Source organism: Gobio gobio (genome assembly GCF_949357685.1).
Source record: "Gobio gobio genome assembly, chromosome: 2".
Taxonomy (NCBI): Eukaryota; Metazoa; Chordata; class Actinopteri; order Cypriniformes; family Gobionidae; genus Gobio; species Gobio gobio.
Window position 1 is genome coordinate 59,292,714 of NC_137098.1, and position 19,951 is coordinate 59,312,664.

Here is a 19,951-nt window from a genome sequence, read left to right on the forward strand (position 1 = left end):
ATTCGCTTGTAGACATCTGTGGTAAACATGTGACTGAAACGACCTCTTGATTTCAGATCAAAAGTTAGTTAGCAAAGACTGATGTGGTAGAATGGCTGTATCTCTAAACCCTTATGTGTTGCATTTTATTTCTGGGGTTCCAATGCTCTGTGCAAATCTAATTAAATAATAGAAATTTTGAAATTGACATTTATGAAACTGACTTAATCTGTCTGTTGTATCACAAAATAGACATTTTTTCAGAAATGTGACAATCAATTTTCCATATAGTAGCGTTATCTTTATGTCAACTTCCCTACTATTCTAGTATGCGAAAATTGACTGAGCATGCTCAGCAGCCTTCACAGAACAACATACAGTGTGCTTTTAAAAACACTTTACACACCAATAAGCAGTCTTTCCAACCACAGGACTGGCCACTCGGCTTTACTCTACTTAACCATTACACCCAAGACCCATTTCACCATTCAAGAGAGACCCTATTCACAGCTCTTTCCATCAGATAAGTGTTATTTATTTTATTTTCACTCTTCAAACAAGCGCTACACAGGAAGTTGCAACTCAAAGGCTTAAAGTGAACTTTAGGTTCTAAAAAAGTTTTATTCAGCATTGATTGCTTTGAAGTGATGATGAATGTAAAGTAAGACAGTCAATCAGTATTTACTACAGAAAGCACCCAAATGAAGGTACTTAAAAAAAATTGAATGAATGTGACGGACGATTAAAGGATTGAATAGACATGACAAAAAGAGGCTTTAAAATCTATAAATAGATCTTCAACCATTTTAATATTTATTTAGCATTACAATTATAGCAAACTGTTTGTATTTGTGTTTTTTTTTTCTTCAGTGCAAATGATATAAAATAGGGCTATCAGCTCAACAATTTTTTTTATTTATATACGCGTGTATGTATTTTTTGTGCATGTGTGTGTGTGTGTGTGTGTGTGTGTGTGTGTGTGTGTGTGTGTGTGTGTTTGTAGAGTCATGTAAAGATGCTGTAAGGAAGATAAGGAAGTGTATATAAAGGCAAACCTCTCTGTGTTTCTCTCTTTCAGTCTCACTATCAACGAAGGATATAAAACCTGTCTGTTTACATAGCACAAACCTGAGATCATTAATGAAATCTGTATGATGTAAGTTTGTTTTGTTTGTTTGTTTATCTGATTGTTAATTTATACATTTTTATATGCTCACTTTTGGGAGCTTTAGACTAACTTTTTTAGTACTTTTTAATTTGGATTATGTCAAGCTAGTTAACTACAATAACGGACCTGCTAAAGATGACGCTCTGAATTTCCTGTATTGTATTTTCTTGGGATGTTTAAGCATTTCTGTTATTGTTGTTGTTGTTATTATTATTATTATTATTATTATTATTATTATTATTACTATTATTATTATTATTTACAGTCAAACCAAATTTTATTCAGACACCTTCAACATTTCTCACATTATCACAGTTTATTCGCTATAGTTTAGAAAATGGTAATAAAATATGACAAGGACTGTGTCAGAACAAATTCATCTTGAAAATGTCAGATAACTTTGATAGAAAGGTATGTAATGGATTACAACCAACCAATCAGCTGTTAAATTTAAGGACACAATTAGATAATACCAATTTAGGTCAACCAATGACCAAGCAATGGTTCATTTTGTTCAGTCTGTGGTGTGAAAGTTTGCATTAGCAATTAAAGATAAAACACTTAAGCAAAACAGGCTCAGGTCAAAGTGTCTGAATAATTTTGGTCCCAAATGTTTATCAATTTTACTGGTAGTCACTGTATGAAGAATCTTTGGGTATAATATGTCACAGTTTACTTTATTTTGCTATCCTCACTTACATAAATTAACTATAGTGTCCTGCAAACTAGTAAAAAAATGATATCTGGTGTCTGGCATTTGAACATGTTCTCTCTTTCTTTCTCATGCTAGAGTTTTCATTTCAACCCACGTGAAGCCAATCACAATGCTTCATTTTTTCATCCTAATGCTTAATGTTCCTCAGTGTAAGTAACTATGTGTTTTTGTTAAAGGCCCACTGAAATCAAAATAAAGTTTTTTAGCTTTTAGTATGATTATCTAGCCTTAAGGATATGAGTAAGCTGGTGTGTTCCAAAACAATGACAAAATTTGCATTTAGGAGATATACGCATTCAAAGCTTACATTCTCTCACTTCCGTTAAAACGAATCACAGATTTTGATGACATCATCGCAGACTTCACCTTCTCATCAAATCTTCTGTCCAATCAAATGTGATCTAGAATCTGAAGTCCCGCCCCCTGCATTACGCTCAGTTGTTCACGCATTTACCATTTTCTACATGATGAACGGCACATATACACTATATATGCGAAAGGAAACAATCAGACTGTGTAAATATGCTTTCAGTTGAGGCGAATGAAGTCTGGGTTCATGATAGTTTCACGCGCACCGCAGCAGCGCACACACATAGTCCAGAGCAGAGCCGTTGACTACAGACACGAGAGCACAGCGCGGATCATATGCACGAGTCGGCGCAGACAACAAAACATATCGGACGGACCCATTAAAATGCTGCACAGAATGCTGTATTTCAAAGAGATATGGAGGAGATTATGATGATAAACGGTTAGAGATTAGGAGGAAACTGGCTTTATAAAAAAAACAGAACGGCTCTAGTCAAACTGTGGTAATAACTAAACACTATTGGCTGTTTCAAAAAAGGGGAGGAGCTGCTAACGTCAACACGTTGAATAATGCTGCGCGTTCCAAGGCACTTCAGTGGGCCTTTAAACTTAGACTAAATTCATACACTCTAAAAAAAAAAAGGTTCTTTATGGCACCAAAAATGGTTCTTGGCTCGTTATCATATGGGAACCTTTTTAAGTGCTATAGTGCTATAGTGGTTCTTCAGAGGTTCTTCAGCAGTTCTTCAGAGGTTCTTGACCGGTTCTTTGACTGAGGTGCTATATAGCACCTCTACCATATACATAACATGTTAGGATATGGTGCTATATAGCATCAAAAGTGGTTCCTCTATGATTACGACGAAGAACCATTTTTGGTGCCATATAGAACCTTTTTTTTTTTAGAGTGTACTTGTTTGGATGTACTTATTTAATATTCTTAGATGCAATTCCACAGCAAACAATACCTTATTTTCACCCTTTCCTTCTCATATTGATTTCATTCAGGCAGCTCAGATAATGCAGACGTCGTGGCTCAGAATCATCTGAAGATTGTTCAAGCTGGAGACAGTGTTAACTTCACCTGTATTTTAACAAGTGATTTAAAATGCAGTGTTGTTTGGGTCAAACAAAGAGTCGGAGAGAAACCCCTTCTGATCGCTTCATCGTATCAAGCTTTAGATGCCAAATATGAAAATGAATTTGACAAACATAAACGTTATTTTATAACAAAAGATGATGTAAGTTTTAATCTGAGCATCACAAAAACAACAAAATCAGACACTGCAACATACTATTGTGTTATGTATGCATATGTGTTCTTATTGGGCGAGAGCACTGATCTGATTGTTAAAGGTAAGCAGAATATTCACTTCAATATTACTACACATTGTGTCTGGTCAAATAAGCATTATGTTGATGTTATTGTGTTTTCAGATGGACAGCTGAGCATCGACTCTGCGCCTCAGAGAGCTGAGACAGATCCAGAGCATCCAGAAGAGTCTGCAGCGGCCCTGCAGTGTGCCGTCGTCACTCAGAGCTGTGCAGGAGAACACAACGTCTACTGGGTCAGACATGAGTCTGGAGAATCTCCTCCAGGAATCATTTACACTCAGCAGCGCAGGAGCGGTCAGTGTGAGAGGAGCTCTGATGATGATGGGAACTCTACCACACACAGATGTCTCTACAACCTGCCCAAGAGGAACTCTGATGCTGGGATTTATTACTGCGCTGTGGCCGCATGTGGACAGATACTGTTTGGAGATGGAAGAAAAGTTGATTTGCCAGGTGCCCAGTTTTAGTTTATAAAAAATGATATCATGTTATGGCTTTGACGTCTTTTAATACTTTTTTTTGCATTACTACAGACAAATGCTTTCAGACACATTGGATTATAGCCACTTTGATTACAATCATTTTATCTGTGATCGTGATTATTATTATGGCTGCATGTTTGTACAAGCACCAGCAAAAAGGTATGCATTATTTTATGTTTTAATATGGTTTTAAATGTCAGTGCAGTTGTAATATGTATTCTCATTGTTCCTTCAAGATGAGATGCACAACACTCAGCACCCTCAGTTGATGGTAAGATGATTTGTTTTCCTTGGTATTATGGAATACAAATATCTTGATAATGAGTTTAAATACTGCTACCAATCTATACACTAAACTGTATGTTTTTAGGCAATATATTTGACGGAATGATTTATTCTATGACAGGCTGACGACGCAGAGGCATTGAATTATACAGCTTTGAGCTTTCAACAAAATCCCTCCACCACTAGAAGACCCAGGGAAAGAAACACACAAGATAATTCAATATATATGTAAGATAAAAATGAGTATGTTTCTACTCAGAAGCTATAAAAGTTGACATTTCATGTCAGATACCAAGATCAAGACCAATTTATGACCCTAAAATGATGAGTGTTAAATTAAATTATACTCAAGTATGTTAATCATTGTCCTGCATTTATGAATTCATCATTTGACAATGAATGTGCGTCTAATAATGTACTTGATAAAACAAAATGAGACCTGCTGACTTTCTGTTGAGTTGTTTCTACACTGAATTACATCACAGCTATAAAACATGCTGAAATTGTGTTAAATCCCTGTCCGTGGTACTGAAATAACATTCTTGATTCATATTGATTTTGTAACGTAAGTAGCATGATTTCATTTCATACTGAATCTATCCAGAAATTGATGACATTTTTGTTTACAAAGATATGACAAAACCCATTAATACACTTTTCAAGTATCTTGTATCATGTACATTTTCCTTGTGCAATATAATTACTAATTCAGTAAGAGATTGTACTAATAGTTCATCTTGACCTTTGACACGTCCATAGAACATGAGTCAAAATTACTACTTTTTATTTTACACAATGTAGATAACTGAAGTACAGCAATTGTGTGTTTTATAATTGTCTTTTACCATTAAAAAACTATATTGTAGCATTTTATTTTACCTGCAAACAAACAAAGATGAGGACAGAGGTTATTGTCTATGATGTGCAGGTAGCTAATAGTTAATATGCAGTTAACTCTTGCAGTAAATATTGTTAGGAAAATGTTTTAGTTCTGATTGTTATGAATTGGAATTTTTCATGTTAGAACTATTACAAATTGGGTTGCACTTTATTTTACAGTATGTGTACTTACAGTGTACGTACTGGTTAATATGAGGTAACCACATGGGTTAAGGTTAGGTTTAGGGGTTGGTTCAGGGCTAGTACCTAGTTATAACCCAGTTATTATAATAACTATAACAAGTACATAGTATGTACATGGGAAACAGCAGGACTGTAAAATAAAGTGCTACCACAAATTGTCATAATGTTGCTGTATTTTAGTACTAGACTACAAGGCTATGTGTTCCATTTGCCTGAATTAATAATATGCCCTTTTAAAAAATAAATTAAAAAAATGTATAGGTAGCAGCAAATCTCGTACATGATGGTACAAGCATTCAAGCACTTAAGAGTCTCTGAAAGTGAAATATGTATATGCAATAATACAGGAAGACATATATATGGTTGACAAAACATGCACATAAGCTCCTTCTGGTGGAGAGATGTCGCAAAAGCCACCCTGAAGCCATCAAAATAGGCCGTAAGTCTTGCTGTGCAATCTGTCCGCAGCAGGATGACCAGGCAGATGGACTAAAATGAAAATGTCTCACTTTCCCTTTCATATTGAGGCACCACTCTGGTATGTTTCGTCCAAATAAACTCCAAAGCACAAGAACACAGAAAGCATGAAAGGATGAAATAAACATTAAAACACAACAAATACAATAGTACAGGTGCTTCACTGTAAAAAAAATGGCTTTAGGATGATGTAAAATGGCTGTTACATTGGATCAGAGGAATAAATTACACTATTTCAAAATTGTGTAAACTACGAATCATTTAACTGCTTACAAAAGGCGGATGAATTACTAAATTACATAAGCAGAGGTTTCTATAAAGGAATGAATACATTTATATGGTTTATTTATCAGGCAGTTCATGTGACCTGTATATTTTTAGTACTTTTCCAACCTCAGGACTGGCTACCATACAGTTACCTTACCACCCACACTCATTCACAGCCCACAAACACCTTTCTGAGCAGATTTTTCCATTACATGCATTGTTGTTGTTTTTTTCTGCGCCTAATTATAGAGGAAGTTCGACAATTGCAAAAATGGCACATTTTTAAACAGCATTTACATTTTATTGTATTTATGTACTTTAATTTGCTTTAGTACATATACAAATGTGAGCGATAATAATATTAATAATTAATATTAAATTAATATTAATATTATTAAAAAAAACACAATGCTTTGATAGCATTAGCTTAGCAATGCAATTGCTGAAAGAGTACGGCAATATGGAATATTTAACATATATCTGTTCCAACGCTATCTCATGACCAATTTGTACGTACACTATATTACCAAAAGTATTGGGACACCAATACCTCCAAATCATTGAGTTCAGGTGTTCCAATCACTTCCATGGCCACAGGTGTATAAAATCGAGCATCTAGGCATGCAGAGGCTTCTACAAACATTTGTGAAAGAATGGGTCGCTCTCAGGAGCTCAGTGAATTCAAGCGTGGTACCATCATAGGTTGACACCTGTGCAACAAGTCCATTTGTGAAATTTCCTCACTACTAAATATTACACGGCAGTGGCGTAGGCAGAATTTTATTTTTGGTCAGGCCTGGGCAAAAGTGAGTGGGCACTTTCACACTTGTCACTGTCAACATAAACTAAAACTGTAGCTACTACCTGTCCACATAAAAAACATGAGCAGCAGTTACAACAAACGTTAGACACTTTATTTCCACTTTTCGAATATTTTCTTCATTTTTAATTGAAAATAAACGCCTTTCTGATCTGATATGTGATGGGAAAATGAAGTACAGCGAGTTCTGCAAAAGCCGGATTCGAACCTCAGGTCGAATTGCGTCAAAACTTTATGCCACACAGCTCACCCCTGCACTATCACAACTGACAGACACTGATGGCGTGTTCCTGGCTTTACAGAATTAACCTGTGCTTGGAATTGAAAAGTCTTACTGTTACTTGCGGCCTGATGGATGGGTTCTCTCCCGCATTAATGCAAGTTTTTAAAAGTCCTTTTTATAGAATTTTGAATCGCTGCTGTTTATCTATCACACAACTGCAAATTATAGGCTAAGTAAATAGGTAAACACACTTCATGAACTCACAGGCGCGAGCCGCGCAACATACATGAGACAGCCTGACACATAATTGCCTAACACAGCTGTCAATCAAACTCATTAAGCATTATGCAAAAAACAAAAAAAGCACATTTTATTTATTTTAGTATTTATTTTGTAATTACGTTAAAATAATTTAAACAACTGTTATTTAATAAATATTATTATATTTGTATAATAAACTGGGGGGACCTAGTCATCATAGTGGGCAGGCCTGTGCCCGTCAGGCCCGCCCGCTGGCTACACCCCTGTTACACGGTCAACTGTTGGTGGTATTATAACAAAGTGGAAGCAATTGGGAGCAACAGCAACAAAAGCCAAGAAGTGGTAGGCCCCTTTTTAAACACACGTGTCTGCTTTCTGCCGAGTCAATAGCTACAGACCTCCAAACTTTGTGTGGCCTTCAGATTAGCTTAAGGACATTGCGTAGAGAACTTCATGGAATGGTTTTCCATGGCTGAGCAGCTCATCCAAGCCTTACATCACCAAGTGCAATGCAAAGCGTTGGATGCAGTGGTGTAAATCACGCCACCACTGGAGCAGTAGAGCAGTGGAGACGTGTTCTCTGGAGTGACCAATCACGCTTCTCTATGGCACTTTCCAGACTGCTTGTGCCAAGTGTAAAGTTTGGTGGAGGGGGGATTATGTTGTGGGGTTGTTTTTCAGGGGTGGGGCTTGGCCCTTTAGTTCTAGTGAAAGGAACTCTTAATGCTTCAGCATACCAATACATTTTGGACAATTTCATGCTCCCAACTTTGTGGCAACAGTTTGGGGATGACCCCTTCCTGTTCCAACATGACCAGTGCACAAAGCAAGGTTCATAAAGACATGCATGAGCGAGTTTGGTGTGGAGAAACTTGACTGGCCTGCACAGAGTCCTGACCTCAACACCTTTGGGATGAATTAGAGCGGAGACTGCAATCCAAAAATCATACAAATTCAAGTACAAATTCATGCAAGTGAGGTTGTAATAATTAGCCACTTCGTAAAATATGTACAAATTGTAGTGAGATCGGGTTGATCTGTTCTCAAACTAAGCTCCACTCGTCAATCTGCTGGTTACCCGCTGGTTAGTGATTGAACTAATTTGTTTAATTATAAACACTTAATATAAAAACTTATTTTCGATTAATCAGATGAAGACAAAATAACTTATTGATTTATTATTTCCATTTTGTACATTTTGAACCAAAAAAGTTACATAATATACATTTAAGTGGCCACATTGCACAAATACTTCTTTTATTTTAATAAACATAATTCTGAGTGTGATATTTTGCTTCGACACAAACAAAAGATTTCAGGGGTTTAAAGTTCAAAGTATTCCACTGGCATTGGTCTTAGTTCTGGTGATGAATTTCTGTTGTTGCACAATAGTGGTGCAGGATCCTTTAGCTGTGGTCATAGTGTGAAAGCAGGAAGGAAGAAAAACATATACTTGCTGTCACAGATAACTGCTGTAAGAAAAAAAAATCACATGAAACCTTGCAGAAGTACAGTATTCGTCAAAGTTACACATACATCCTGTAATATGCAAGATGTTGCATATTACATATGAAATGTGTCAATCCACTGGAAAACTTTAGATGTGGTCCCCATGACTAACACAGCACTAACATTAAGGTGAATCAGCCAATGGAATCATGTAAATGTGCTTTTCTTTAGTACAGGGAGGTACAGTATATAAAGGTGAGTCTCTCTCTCTGTCTTTCTCTTTAGGACTGTGTTGAGGAGGAAGATAAAACCTGTCATAGGCTCTACATGAAAACCAACCTTGATCTTTAATGAAGTCCGTAAGTTGAGATTAAAAAACAGAACCGCTATTTTATTCTTGCTTTATGGAGTTTTGTTAATAACGTTTTTAATTTGTTTATTTTTATTGTCAATTGCGTGTTCCTGTCTGTCAAGCATTTTGAACTACATTGATTTAAAAGTGCTATATACATTCAATTTGATTGACTGATTGGTTTTGGATTGATTTATTTATTTTCTTTTTCTTTTTTTTATCAGCTTTCCAAAACAAAATTTGACCACATATTTATTGGCATAAACAACACGTGGTCTTGCATTAAAATGTATGTTTAAAACCATATTTATGATCCACACAATGTAAAACTGTCTTGTCAGGTAACATAAAGACTTGATAAAATCTAAATTAAGTGGTTTTATTCAAGACTAAAAAAATATGTTTTCCTCAGTTTATCCATTTGTGATCCTGAACCACAAAACCAGTCATAAGTCTCACGGGTATATTTGTGGCAATAGCCAACAATACATTGTATGGGTCAAAAATTATAAATTTTTCTTTTATGCCAAAAATCATTAGGATATTAAGTAAAGATCATGTTTCATGAAGATATTTTGTACATTACCGTAAGTATATAAAATATGTATTATTGTTAATAATATGCGTTGCTAAGGACTTCATTTAGACAACTTTAAAGGAGATTTTCTCGATATTTCGATTTTTTTGCACCTTCAGATTTTAGATTTTCAAGTTGAATCTCGGCCAAATATTGTCACATCCTAACAAACCATGCATCAATGGAAAGCTTATTTATTCAGCTATTTCAGATGATGTAAATCAGAAGATATACATTTCAATCTCCATCTCAATCTCAAATCTCTATGACTAGTTTTGTGGTCCAGGGTCACCTTTGAGGTTTCATTTTGCAACTTGTAATGCATGATTTAACTATTGTTTTCTTTATCATTTTAAATATTTTTTTCCCTAGATGATTCACTTTAGATGTTCTAAATCATTCCGTTTGGAACTATCTCCTAAAAATGATTCATCATTTTTTCATTTTATTGCTTTACCTTTCAAAATGTAAGTATAATGCATAAATCTACCGCAAAAAAAAATATGAACCATCTTCTCAGCCATGACATTTCATATTATATTTTTCCAGGCAGCTCAGATAATGCAGACGTCGTGGCTCAGAATCATCTGAAGGTTGTTCAAGCTGGAGACAGTGTTAACTTCACATGTGTTTTTCAGAGAGAGTCAAGAACCAGTGTTGTTTGGATCAAACAAAGAGTCGGAGAGAAACCCCTTTCAATTGTTTCAACATATCAAGCTCTAGATGTTGACTTTCAAAATGGCTTTGACAAATATAAACGCTTTAATGTAGCAAAAGACGAGAAGAGTTTTAATCTGAGCATCACAAACGCAGAAGAATCAGATACTGCAACATACTATTGTGTTGTATATGTTTATAATTTCCAATTGGGGGAGAGCACGGATTTCATTGTTAAAGGTAAGCAGAATATTCACTTCAATATTACTACACATTGTGTCTGATCAAATAAGCATTATGTTGCTGTTATTGTCTTTTCAGATGGACAGTTGAGCATCGACTCTGCGCCTCAGAGAGCTGAGACAGATCCAGAGTATCCAGAAGAGTCTGCAGCGGCCCTGCAGTGTGCCGTCGTCACTCAGAGCTGTGCAGGAGAACACAACGTCTACTGGGTCAGACATGAGTCTGGAGAATCTCCTCCAGGAATCATTTACACTCAGCAGCGCAGGAGCGGTCAGTGTGAGAGGAGCTATGATGATGGGAACTCTACCACACACAGATGTCTCTACAACCTGCCCAAGAGGAACTCTGATGCTGGGATTTATTACTGCGCTGTGGCCGCATGTGGACAGATACTGTTTGGAGATGGAAGACAAGTTGATTCACCAGGTATCCACTGAATTTGCCACAAAAAATAACCTAAATTTCATGTGGGCTCATGGTGTTGTTGCAACACTAATATCCTTTAAAAAACGAATTTGTCTTTTTCATATCTGCAGATATACCATGGAGAACAATTGCCCTGATTTTAGCAGCTTCAAACTGTTTATCAGTGATTGCGATCATAATTCTGGGCTCACAGCTGTGCAAGCACAGGAGAAAAGGTAGGAATTACTGCATAACACTTCTCTAAGTCTGAATAGTCAAATAACATCTTTCAGTGACAGTGCAGTGATGTGTTCCAATTCTTATTGCATTTCAAGATGGGACTCAGAACATTCCGATTGGTCACTTAAGGGTAAGCACATGTTTTATACCATATGCTGAATATGTAATTCAATACAAATGTCTTCATACGCAATTTTTTTGACTGATTGAATCAAAATTGCCATTCTAGGATGAAGACAGAGATGCTTTGAATTATGCTGCGTTGAGCTTTCAACAAAAGTCCTCCACTTCTAGAAGACCCTAGAAAACACATGTGCATATAGAATTATCTAGAAATAGATAATTCTATATGCACATGCGAGGAATCGATGCATTTTACTAAAAATAAATTCTCTATTGTTCACACAAAACTACTCTTGATGTGGCTTTTAATGTGCTTTAATTGTTTAAACCAATGGATATTTCAAGCTCTTAATTGCACTCAAGCTTTATTCTATGTTTGACAACAATGTAATTTAAAGATGCATTCATGGAAGCCTGTTCTTTGGATGTCTGCATCAACATGTTTTACTAGATTTTTTATCAACACATGCTAACATGGAGTATATTGATTGATGGTGCATCAATTTTAGATCGACTAAAAGAAGCCGTAAAAGAAGCTGAATTCTCTGTCCGTGGTACTTACATTTTATGTGAAAATTATGCCATGAAATTATTTTCTAGTCACGAAGACCCCTGCTTTAATAAGTTAGTTAGACTACATCAATCACGGGAATTGGATAGCTTTAGTCTACCAGAAAAAGTGTGACGCTGCCCAATATTATTGATAAATGGCTCAGGATGTCCCTCTAGTGGGTACATGTGGGGGGAAAAACCCTCCACCATGAGACCATGAAAATAGGCTGTTAAGCCTGCAGTGCAATAGACTGCTATTCAATAATCACAAGTTTAATTTAATGTTAAAATTCTGTGCTTGCTATTCCAGGTTTTAGAGAGTGTTTCTGTCTCTTTTTGGACAAATGTGTGTCCTATCTGACTGTGTCCTATCCTATCAGAAAAAACGCTTAAGCTTAATGCCTTTTCCATTAATCAATTATTATATTGCTTCCATTTTCCTTAAATGTGTATATATTAACAAGCTTAAGCATGCCAACCGTCCACATTGTACACCCAGCTGCACAAACAAACAAACAAACAAACAAACATAATTTAATTAGATCGAAATAAATGTTAATAGTATATGCATGTAAATACATTTATATATAGTATATGTATATGTGTATGTGTATATAGACCTACTGTAATAGTATATGTGTTTATTGGTTATAGTGTCAGGATAAGCTGTTGCTATTTATAAAATATGTTTTTGTCACCCAGCAGTAATTGTTGCTAGGTTTTTTTTCTCTGGTGTAAGGTGAAGTAAATAACCGTCTGTGAATGATGCGCATGTGGTTTTGATTCAGAGACAGGCGTAAAAAACACACCAGTGGGTCAGTCCTGTGGTTGGAAAAATGCTCAAATGCTCAAACCGCACTGTGCACAATCGTGCAAAAGTTTGCATACAAAAGCACAGAGGTGCATGAAAACACCTCTGCACACAAACTAAACCCCAGCATCAGACTCCAAAAACTATTTATTAGGTTGTTTAATAGGCAAATCCTTGCAAGTAAATTAGTGTGCACTCTACATATAGGCTACTTTACATATTTCTTATTACTCTAAAACGCTTGAAAAAAATATAATTACATGTGTGTGTGTGTGTGTGTGTGTGTATATATATATAACATATTTATATTTATATATAATATAAATTAGATAAATATATATACAGTATATACATGGAAATATTTCTTAAATATACTGTACACATGAATGAGTGTGTATTTATATATACATAATAATTATACACAGTACACACATAATATGTAAACACGTATTTTGGATGTGATTAATCACAATATTAAGTATACATATATATATATATATATATATATATATATATATATATATATATATATATATTAATATATATAATTCTTTTGTATATGCTGACAGTCATGTCTAAAGTTTTAAAGTTTCTCCGCTGAAGTTCACCACAGCAGTTCTCAGTCTGTACTGAGCAGCTTCTTCCTGTCAGTCACTCTACAGGAAATGATGTGGACTGTCTCATCCCTTCTGACTGGAGCTCTGGTTGGCGTCACATGTTCTCGCATGGACAAATGCTGACTTTGAGGAGGAGTCTGTGCTTTGTGATATTAATGGCCTAAAGCCCAAAAATGTTATGTGTCAGAGCATGTCAGAGGCATATGTACAGGCTCCAGTGCGAAAAAAAAAAAACACTTAATGGGCCCTCGCCATCCCAACCACCAACTTAAACACATGAAAATATTGTTTTTAACATTTTAATTTTGTGCTGTATCGACCAAATTTGATGCTCTCAAAGGATTTAAATAATGTCTAAAATTATTTAATTATTTAATTATTAGATATTTTGATATTTATCACAGCTTTTAAATGCCAATAGTTCATACTGAAATTCTTCTGAAGTCAAGAAATTGCTTTGTATGAAGAACAGGTCCAAATTTATATGATTACTCACATAAAAACGTTAAATTTTTCCCCATTTTTGTGTTTGGAACATTGAAGTAAATTACTGCTGATTACACTTCTGCATACACACATGGGAGACCATAGCAAATATTGTTTTGCATTACAGAAAAATAAAAATCCAGTACTGCATTCCCAAAAGAGAAAACGTATAGAAAAATTAATTGTGGCAGAGAGAAGAGAGAAATTTGTACAGTATGTTGTATTAGAAATACAATGTTTTCTAAAACCCTGTATAGTGTTATAAAATGTATATTACTATATTTACACTCGTAAATCATAGGGGAACCACTTTAAGTGCTGTATAGCACCAAATATTGGGGCTTCAGTGGTTCTTCAGCGGTTCTTTGGGATGACTGAGGTGCTATATAGCACCGCTACCATAACCTGTTAAGATATGGTGCTATATAGCACCAAAAGTGGTTCCCTCTATGATTACGTGCCAAAGAACAACTTTTAGTGCCATATAGCACCATTTTTTTTAGAGTGTACGATATTATTTTATTTAGCCTACATCATGACAATCTTTGAAAAATACCCTTTATTCCACTGAGCTTGTTTATGTTCCGGTGGATGTGCAGAGCTCAGAGTCATATACAGTAAAGTGAAAAAGGAAGAGCAGAAACCGTGAGTAAACGTTGGTCCTTGCTTATATTTGTCACAGACACGTCAGGTTCCACCCTCCACCAATCACAGCGCACTCCATCCCCAGAGTACTGATTACTATCACCTGCACCTCATCATGGCACTCATCACCAGCACTATAACAAGCACACGCACACAGCACTCCACGTCCGGTCTCGTTCGCATATACAGCTACCTATGCTTACCTCAAGGACTCTCCTAGCGATACTACCTGTCTCCAGCGTGTATCCCTCCTTCCGTGTTCCCTGTCTGCTGTGTGGGTGTGTTCCTGTCCGTCCCTCTGTCCTCCAGCGATCTCCAGTCTCCAGCGATCTCCAGTCTCCAGAAACCTCCAGGCTCCAGCGTCATTCCACCTTCGATACAAAAGACAGTAACTCTCTCTCTCATATCACCCTCCTATCTACCATCAACCGGTTTACTCACCTGCTCCACTTCCCATGCTCTACTGTGGTCAAATAAACTACCATACCTGTTAACATCTGTGTCTGCCTCCTGTCTACATGTAACAATATTATTGCGTTTGTAATTTGAATATGTACAAAGGATGCCACAATTCTCAATATAATATTGAACCGTTCGGTAATGCATTCACGGTTCGCTCTTGTGAATTGCGTTTTTTTCGGTTTTGCATTTAATTAATTATTTTTCTACAAATTCTATCATTTGCCTCCATCCCAATACTGAACAACGCAACATAAATTCACATCACACGTTTGTGGTAGAGTTATACTCACGGAACACTATAGTTATTCACAATCACGAAAGTTCATTATTTGCATGTGTTTTAAATTCTTGCCGGTTAAACATTTAATTTGCGTGCTTATGCACGGTTTTAACGTGCGCTTTTCCGAGCGCGCGCACTAAACGCCTGTCCAACTCGTGATTACTGGACTAAGTAGTCGTCTTACTGCGCTAATACTGTCAAATACACACAAGGTTAACATAAACACAGTCGGTTATGTCTAAAGTGAAAGTAAAACCGGGGTCCGTCTGTAGGCCTATTCGATGCACGCAGGTCTTAAATTGACAGCAGCGCAGCCTATAATGAACACGCTGTCCTTAAAGGGACAGTTCACCTCTAAAATGATGTCATTATTTACTCACTCTAATATTGTTCCAAACCTGTATTCATTTCTCGATGACAGAAATTTCATTTTTGAGCGAATCATCCCTTTAATATTAATACAACAACAGAAGACAAAGAGAAAATCACTCACTGCTCTTGACTGAAGAACTAATACAGTAGCTAAGAATCAATGTTTTATTGTGAAGTCTGTATTGTTTTATTTTTACATTTATTCATTCAATTTCATACTTATATGCTGCTGTACAGCTCTGAGCTGCCAGTATAAATCTTTATATATATTAATTTTATATTTTACAATACACTAGGAATGTGTACAAGGGTTTTTTTAAAGTAAAGTTTTAAGTTTAGGTAAGGTTTTTCAATTCTTTTAAGTAAAATAAAGAAAGAGTATTGCAATAAAGAAAGTCTTTTTTTTCTCCTTTACCTCTTGCTGTTCCTGTCGCTTAAGAATAGAATAGCAAAAAACTGATGTGACAAGCCATCAGAACCGAACCGAACTGAAAACCGTGGTTAAAAACCGAGGTATGTATTGTACCGTGGACGAACTGTATTGTTGCATCCCTAGAAACATGGATGGAAAACATCGAATGGTAGGCCTGCTCGGGTATAAATAAGTATTTGTTAGATGATTGTTTATAATATTTTCATATATCATTTCCAAATGCACTACTACAATACAGTACAATTTGTTTATCTTTATTAATCTCCGTAATGCATGATTATGTGGCAACAGGGTTATGTAATGCGGTCTGTCAGGAGTGTTGATAATCATTGTACCTTACTCAACATGATGACGCAATAAAACAACAACATAGTAGGTGACTGCTGTCATTGAGAAGGACTGCAGGACATTACCGTATACTGCACACTTTGTACGTGCTTTAGATGAACGACCTACTTGTGTGTTACATGTGGTGTGTTTTTTCTTTCTTTCTGATTTTCACACTTCAGAGGCACTCATATCGGGGCGTTAATCTTTTGAGCAGGTCATTTTCGTAATACAGAGATCGTCTTCCTTGTACTTCATGCTCCAGCCAAACTGCAACTTTACATTAAGTACAGGGTGTGTGTAACAATGACACTGTCCTTTTTTACATCTGAAAACAGTCTTTTCATCTACTGTAATTAAGTATATCCACAAACAGCTTTTTATTTTTCATTCAGTCAACCAATAGAAAGAAGAGAAGATTTATTACAGCGACTATCTTTGTTTCTACAGGACACAACTGTGATCTTTTATTCAAGAAAACCTGTAAGTAAAGTCTGATTCTTTACCTTCATGCACTGTTAAATTTGATATTTTCTGTTGGATTTTGTGAATTAGCTTTCAAGGACAAAATGTGTTGAGTATGCCTTGGAAGTGGATCACACATATGCTGTAAAATAATGTAAATTAGTGAATTTTGTTTACCTAAGTATTATTTGATTTATTTATCACTATATTATGACTATATTATATTATGTGAATCATTGTATAATTTTATTTGAAATTGAATGCATATAATAGGCCTAATTAATTATCTTAATATTTGTGTCCCTCCAGATGATTTAACCTGTTTGGATTCACTGTGTGAAAAAAAATGTATCAGCATTTGTGTGTACTACTGCTTTACCATTCAATGTGTAAGTTACAATTTTGTGTTCTGTTAACTTAGAACACTTTGACTAAATTAATAGCTAGACTTTTTATCTTCATTGTACTTCATGAAGAAACCAAATCTACAGCCGGCAAAACTAACTGTCCTCTTACTCATTATTTTTCCAGGCAGCTCAGATAATGCAGACGTCGTGGCTCAGAATCATCTGAAGGTTGTTCAAGCTGGAGACAGTGTTAACTTCACATGTGTTTTTCAGAGCGAGGCAAGAACCAGTGTTGTTTGGATCAAACAAAGAGTCGGAGAGAAACCCCTTTCAATTGTTTCATCATATCAAGCTTTAGATGTCGAGTTTCAAAATGGCTTTGACAAACATAAACGCTTTAATGTAGCAAAACACAAGAAGAGTTTTAATCTGAGCATCACAAACGCAGAAGAATCAGACACTGCAACATACTATTGTGTTATATATGTTTATAATTTCCAATTGGGGGAGAGCACGGATCTCATTGTTAAAGGTAAGCAGAATATTCACTTCAATATTACTACACATTGTGTCTGGTCAAATAAGCATTATGTTGCTGTTATTGTCTTTTCAGATGGACAGTTGAGCATCGACTCTGCGCCTCAGAGAGCTGAGACAGATCCAGAGCATCCAGAAGAGTCTGCAGCGGCCCTGCAGTGTGCCGTCGTCACTCAGAGCTGTGCAGGAGAACACAACGTCTACTGGGTCAGACATGAGTCTGGAGAATCTCCTCCAGGAATCATTTACACTCAGCAGCGCAGGAGCGGTCAGTGTGAGAGGAGCTATGATGATGATGGGAACTCTTCCACACGCAGATGTCTCTACAACCTGCCCAAGAGGAACTCTGATGCTGGGATTTATTACTGCGCTGTGGCCGCATGTGGACAGATACTGTTTGGAGATGGAAGAAAAGTTGATTCACCAGGTATCCACTGCTACAAAAAATAACCTAAATTTCATGTGGGCCCATGGTGTCATTGCATTACTAATATCCTTTAAAAATGAATTTGTCTTTTTCATATCTGCAGACACACCATGGAGAACAATTGCCCTGGTTTTAGCAGCTTCAAACTGTTTATCAGTGATTGTGATCATAATTCTGGGCTCACGGCTGTGCAAGCACCAGCAGAAAGGTAAGATTTACATGCTTTGTTTAACTCTAGTATTCAAAGCAATATCTAACAGTTTAAGTGCAGTCATAATATATACGTTCTTGTTGTTTATTCAAGATGGGATCCCATTTATTGTGCTTGATCAATCTATGGTAAGACTTTCTTTTTTGCTTTATCTTTCTTTTATTTGCTTGCTTTCAGACTCGATTTAAAATGAGGTGTGCTTAATGCCAATATACCTTTACAGATAAAAAGTGAAACTGCATAATGTCTGCATAATATTTGAATCACGGTATCATTATAACTGTGGTTCTGTTTCAGTCAGATGACACCAGTACTACAGTCAATTATACAATGTACCACAAACGTCTTTAACCTTTAGACGGCTCAAGGAATAAAACTGGCACGACGAGTGAGACACAAGTTTGACTTTCACCTCATCTATTGAAAGAAGTCAATTTCTATTCTACCAAACTTTTTTTTTTAAAGGTCCTGTTCTTCGTGATCCCATTTTTCAAACTTTAGTTAGTGTGTAATGTTGCTGTTAGAGCATAAATAATGCCTGTAAAATTATAAAGCTCAAAGTTCAATGCCAAGCGAGATATTTTATTTAACAGAAGTTCCCTTTCAAAGCCTACAGCGAACGGCCGGTTTGGACTACATCCCTGTACATCCTGCTTTAATTACGTCAGTAGAACAGTTTGTTGACTAAACTCCGCCCACAAGAATACGTGAAAAAGGGGGCGTGGTCTTGTTGCTCCCTCATGGAGAAGAGGAAGTGTTGTGTTCGGTTCGGTTCGGTTCGGTTCGGTTGCGTTTGTCGCCTTGTCGTCCAGACGCTGTTATTTTCATCCCGGAGTCAAATCACCTTTTTGGCATTCAGGGGCTGTAGTTTGAGCGCGTTCATCTCCCCGTTATGGTAAGAGGCGTGACCTTCCCGGGCAACGTGAGCTAAGCTGCTGTCGAATCACAACACGGGAACCGCTGGCACAATCAGAACTCGTTACGTGTTTCTGAAGGAGGGACTTCATAGAACGAGGAAATTCTCAGGCCGTTTTGAGGACAGTGAAAACAGCGGTATACAGATAAGTAAATTGTGTGAAAAATACTGTGTTTTTTTACACATAAAACATGAACACATGTTATATTGCACACTGTAAACACAATCAAAGCTTCAAAAAAACACGAAAAACGGGACCTTTAAATGCCAACATTTACCACTTCAAATGATTACTACATGTGCCTTAGTTTGTATACAAAAATAGGACATTAATATACAATAATGTGTACAATGAATGGACATCACAATCAGCATCAAACTTCTGTCGACAGAGCCTTTGTACTGTATGAAACCTGATATATTTATTTTAATGTAGAAGATGTGTTGTATTCTCAACTTCCATTGATCATGATTATATAGGATATCATATATACATGTAAATTATTTAAATATTCATGTTTTATGCTTAGAAATACAATGTGCCTGCTTTTTTGTTTTATACTGATTATGTGATTTTTTTAAAATAAGTTAAAGCCTTAATCCTATTAAGTTA

General features: G+C 36.2%; 3 protein-coding genes across 4 annotated transcripts; all 3 read left to right on the forward strand.

The window, feature by feature from the left end:
- The first annotated feature begins 1,048 nt into the window (after positions 1-1,048).
- LOC307142713 (uncharacterized protein) lies at positions 1,049-5,140 on the forward strand. 2 transcript variants are annotated; one of them, XM_079843766.1, is made up of 7 exons: positions 1,049-1,135; positions 1,938-2,011; positions 3,180-3,527; positions 3,609-3,959; positions 4,040-4,147; positions 4,225-4,259; positions 4,395-5,140. In XM_079843766.1, the coding sequence occupies exons 1-7, from the start codon at positions 1,131-1,133 to the stop codon at positions 4,503-4,505; spliced, it is 1,032 nt and encodes a 343-aa protein (XP_079699892.1). In that variant the 5' UTR covers positions 1,049-1,130; the 3' UTR covers positions 4,506-5,140. The 2 variants fall into 2 exon arrangements, with proteins under 2 accessions (XP_079699892.1, XP_079699893.1); XM_079843767.1 differs by having other exon boundaries at positions 1,050-1,135; positions 4,359-4,713.
- Positions 5,141-9,130: 3,990 nt separating this feature from the next.
- On the forward strand, positions 9,131-12,763 carry LOC307121314 (uncharacterized protein). Its single transcript, XM_079808832.1, has 7 exons — positions 9,131-9,212; positions 10,155-10,249; positions 10,332-10,679; positions 10,761-11,108; positions 11,219-11,323; positions 11,423-11,457; positions 11,557-12,763. The coding sequence occupies exons 2-7, from the start codon at positions 10,207-10,209 to the stop codon at positions 11,629-11,631; spliced, it is 954 nt and encodes a 317-aa protein (XP_079664958.1). The 5' UTR covers positions 9,131-9,212; positions 10,155-10,206; the 3' UTR covers positions 11,632-12,763.
- On the forward strand, positions 12,158-18,656 carry LOC307118424 (uncharacterized protein; the record flags this gene model as incomplete). The annotated part of the gene is made up of 5 exons (XM_079804032.1): positions 12,158-12,182; positions 17,432-17,779; positions 17,861-18,211; positions 18,315-18,419; positions 18,646-18,656. The coding sequence occupies 5 exons, from the start codon at positions 12,158-12,160 to the stop codon at positions 18,654-18,656; spliced, it is 840 nt and encodes a 279-aa protein (XP_079660158.1).
- Between the last annotated feature and the right edge of the window lie 1,295 nt (positions 18,657-19,951).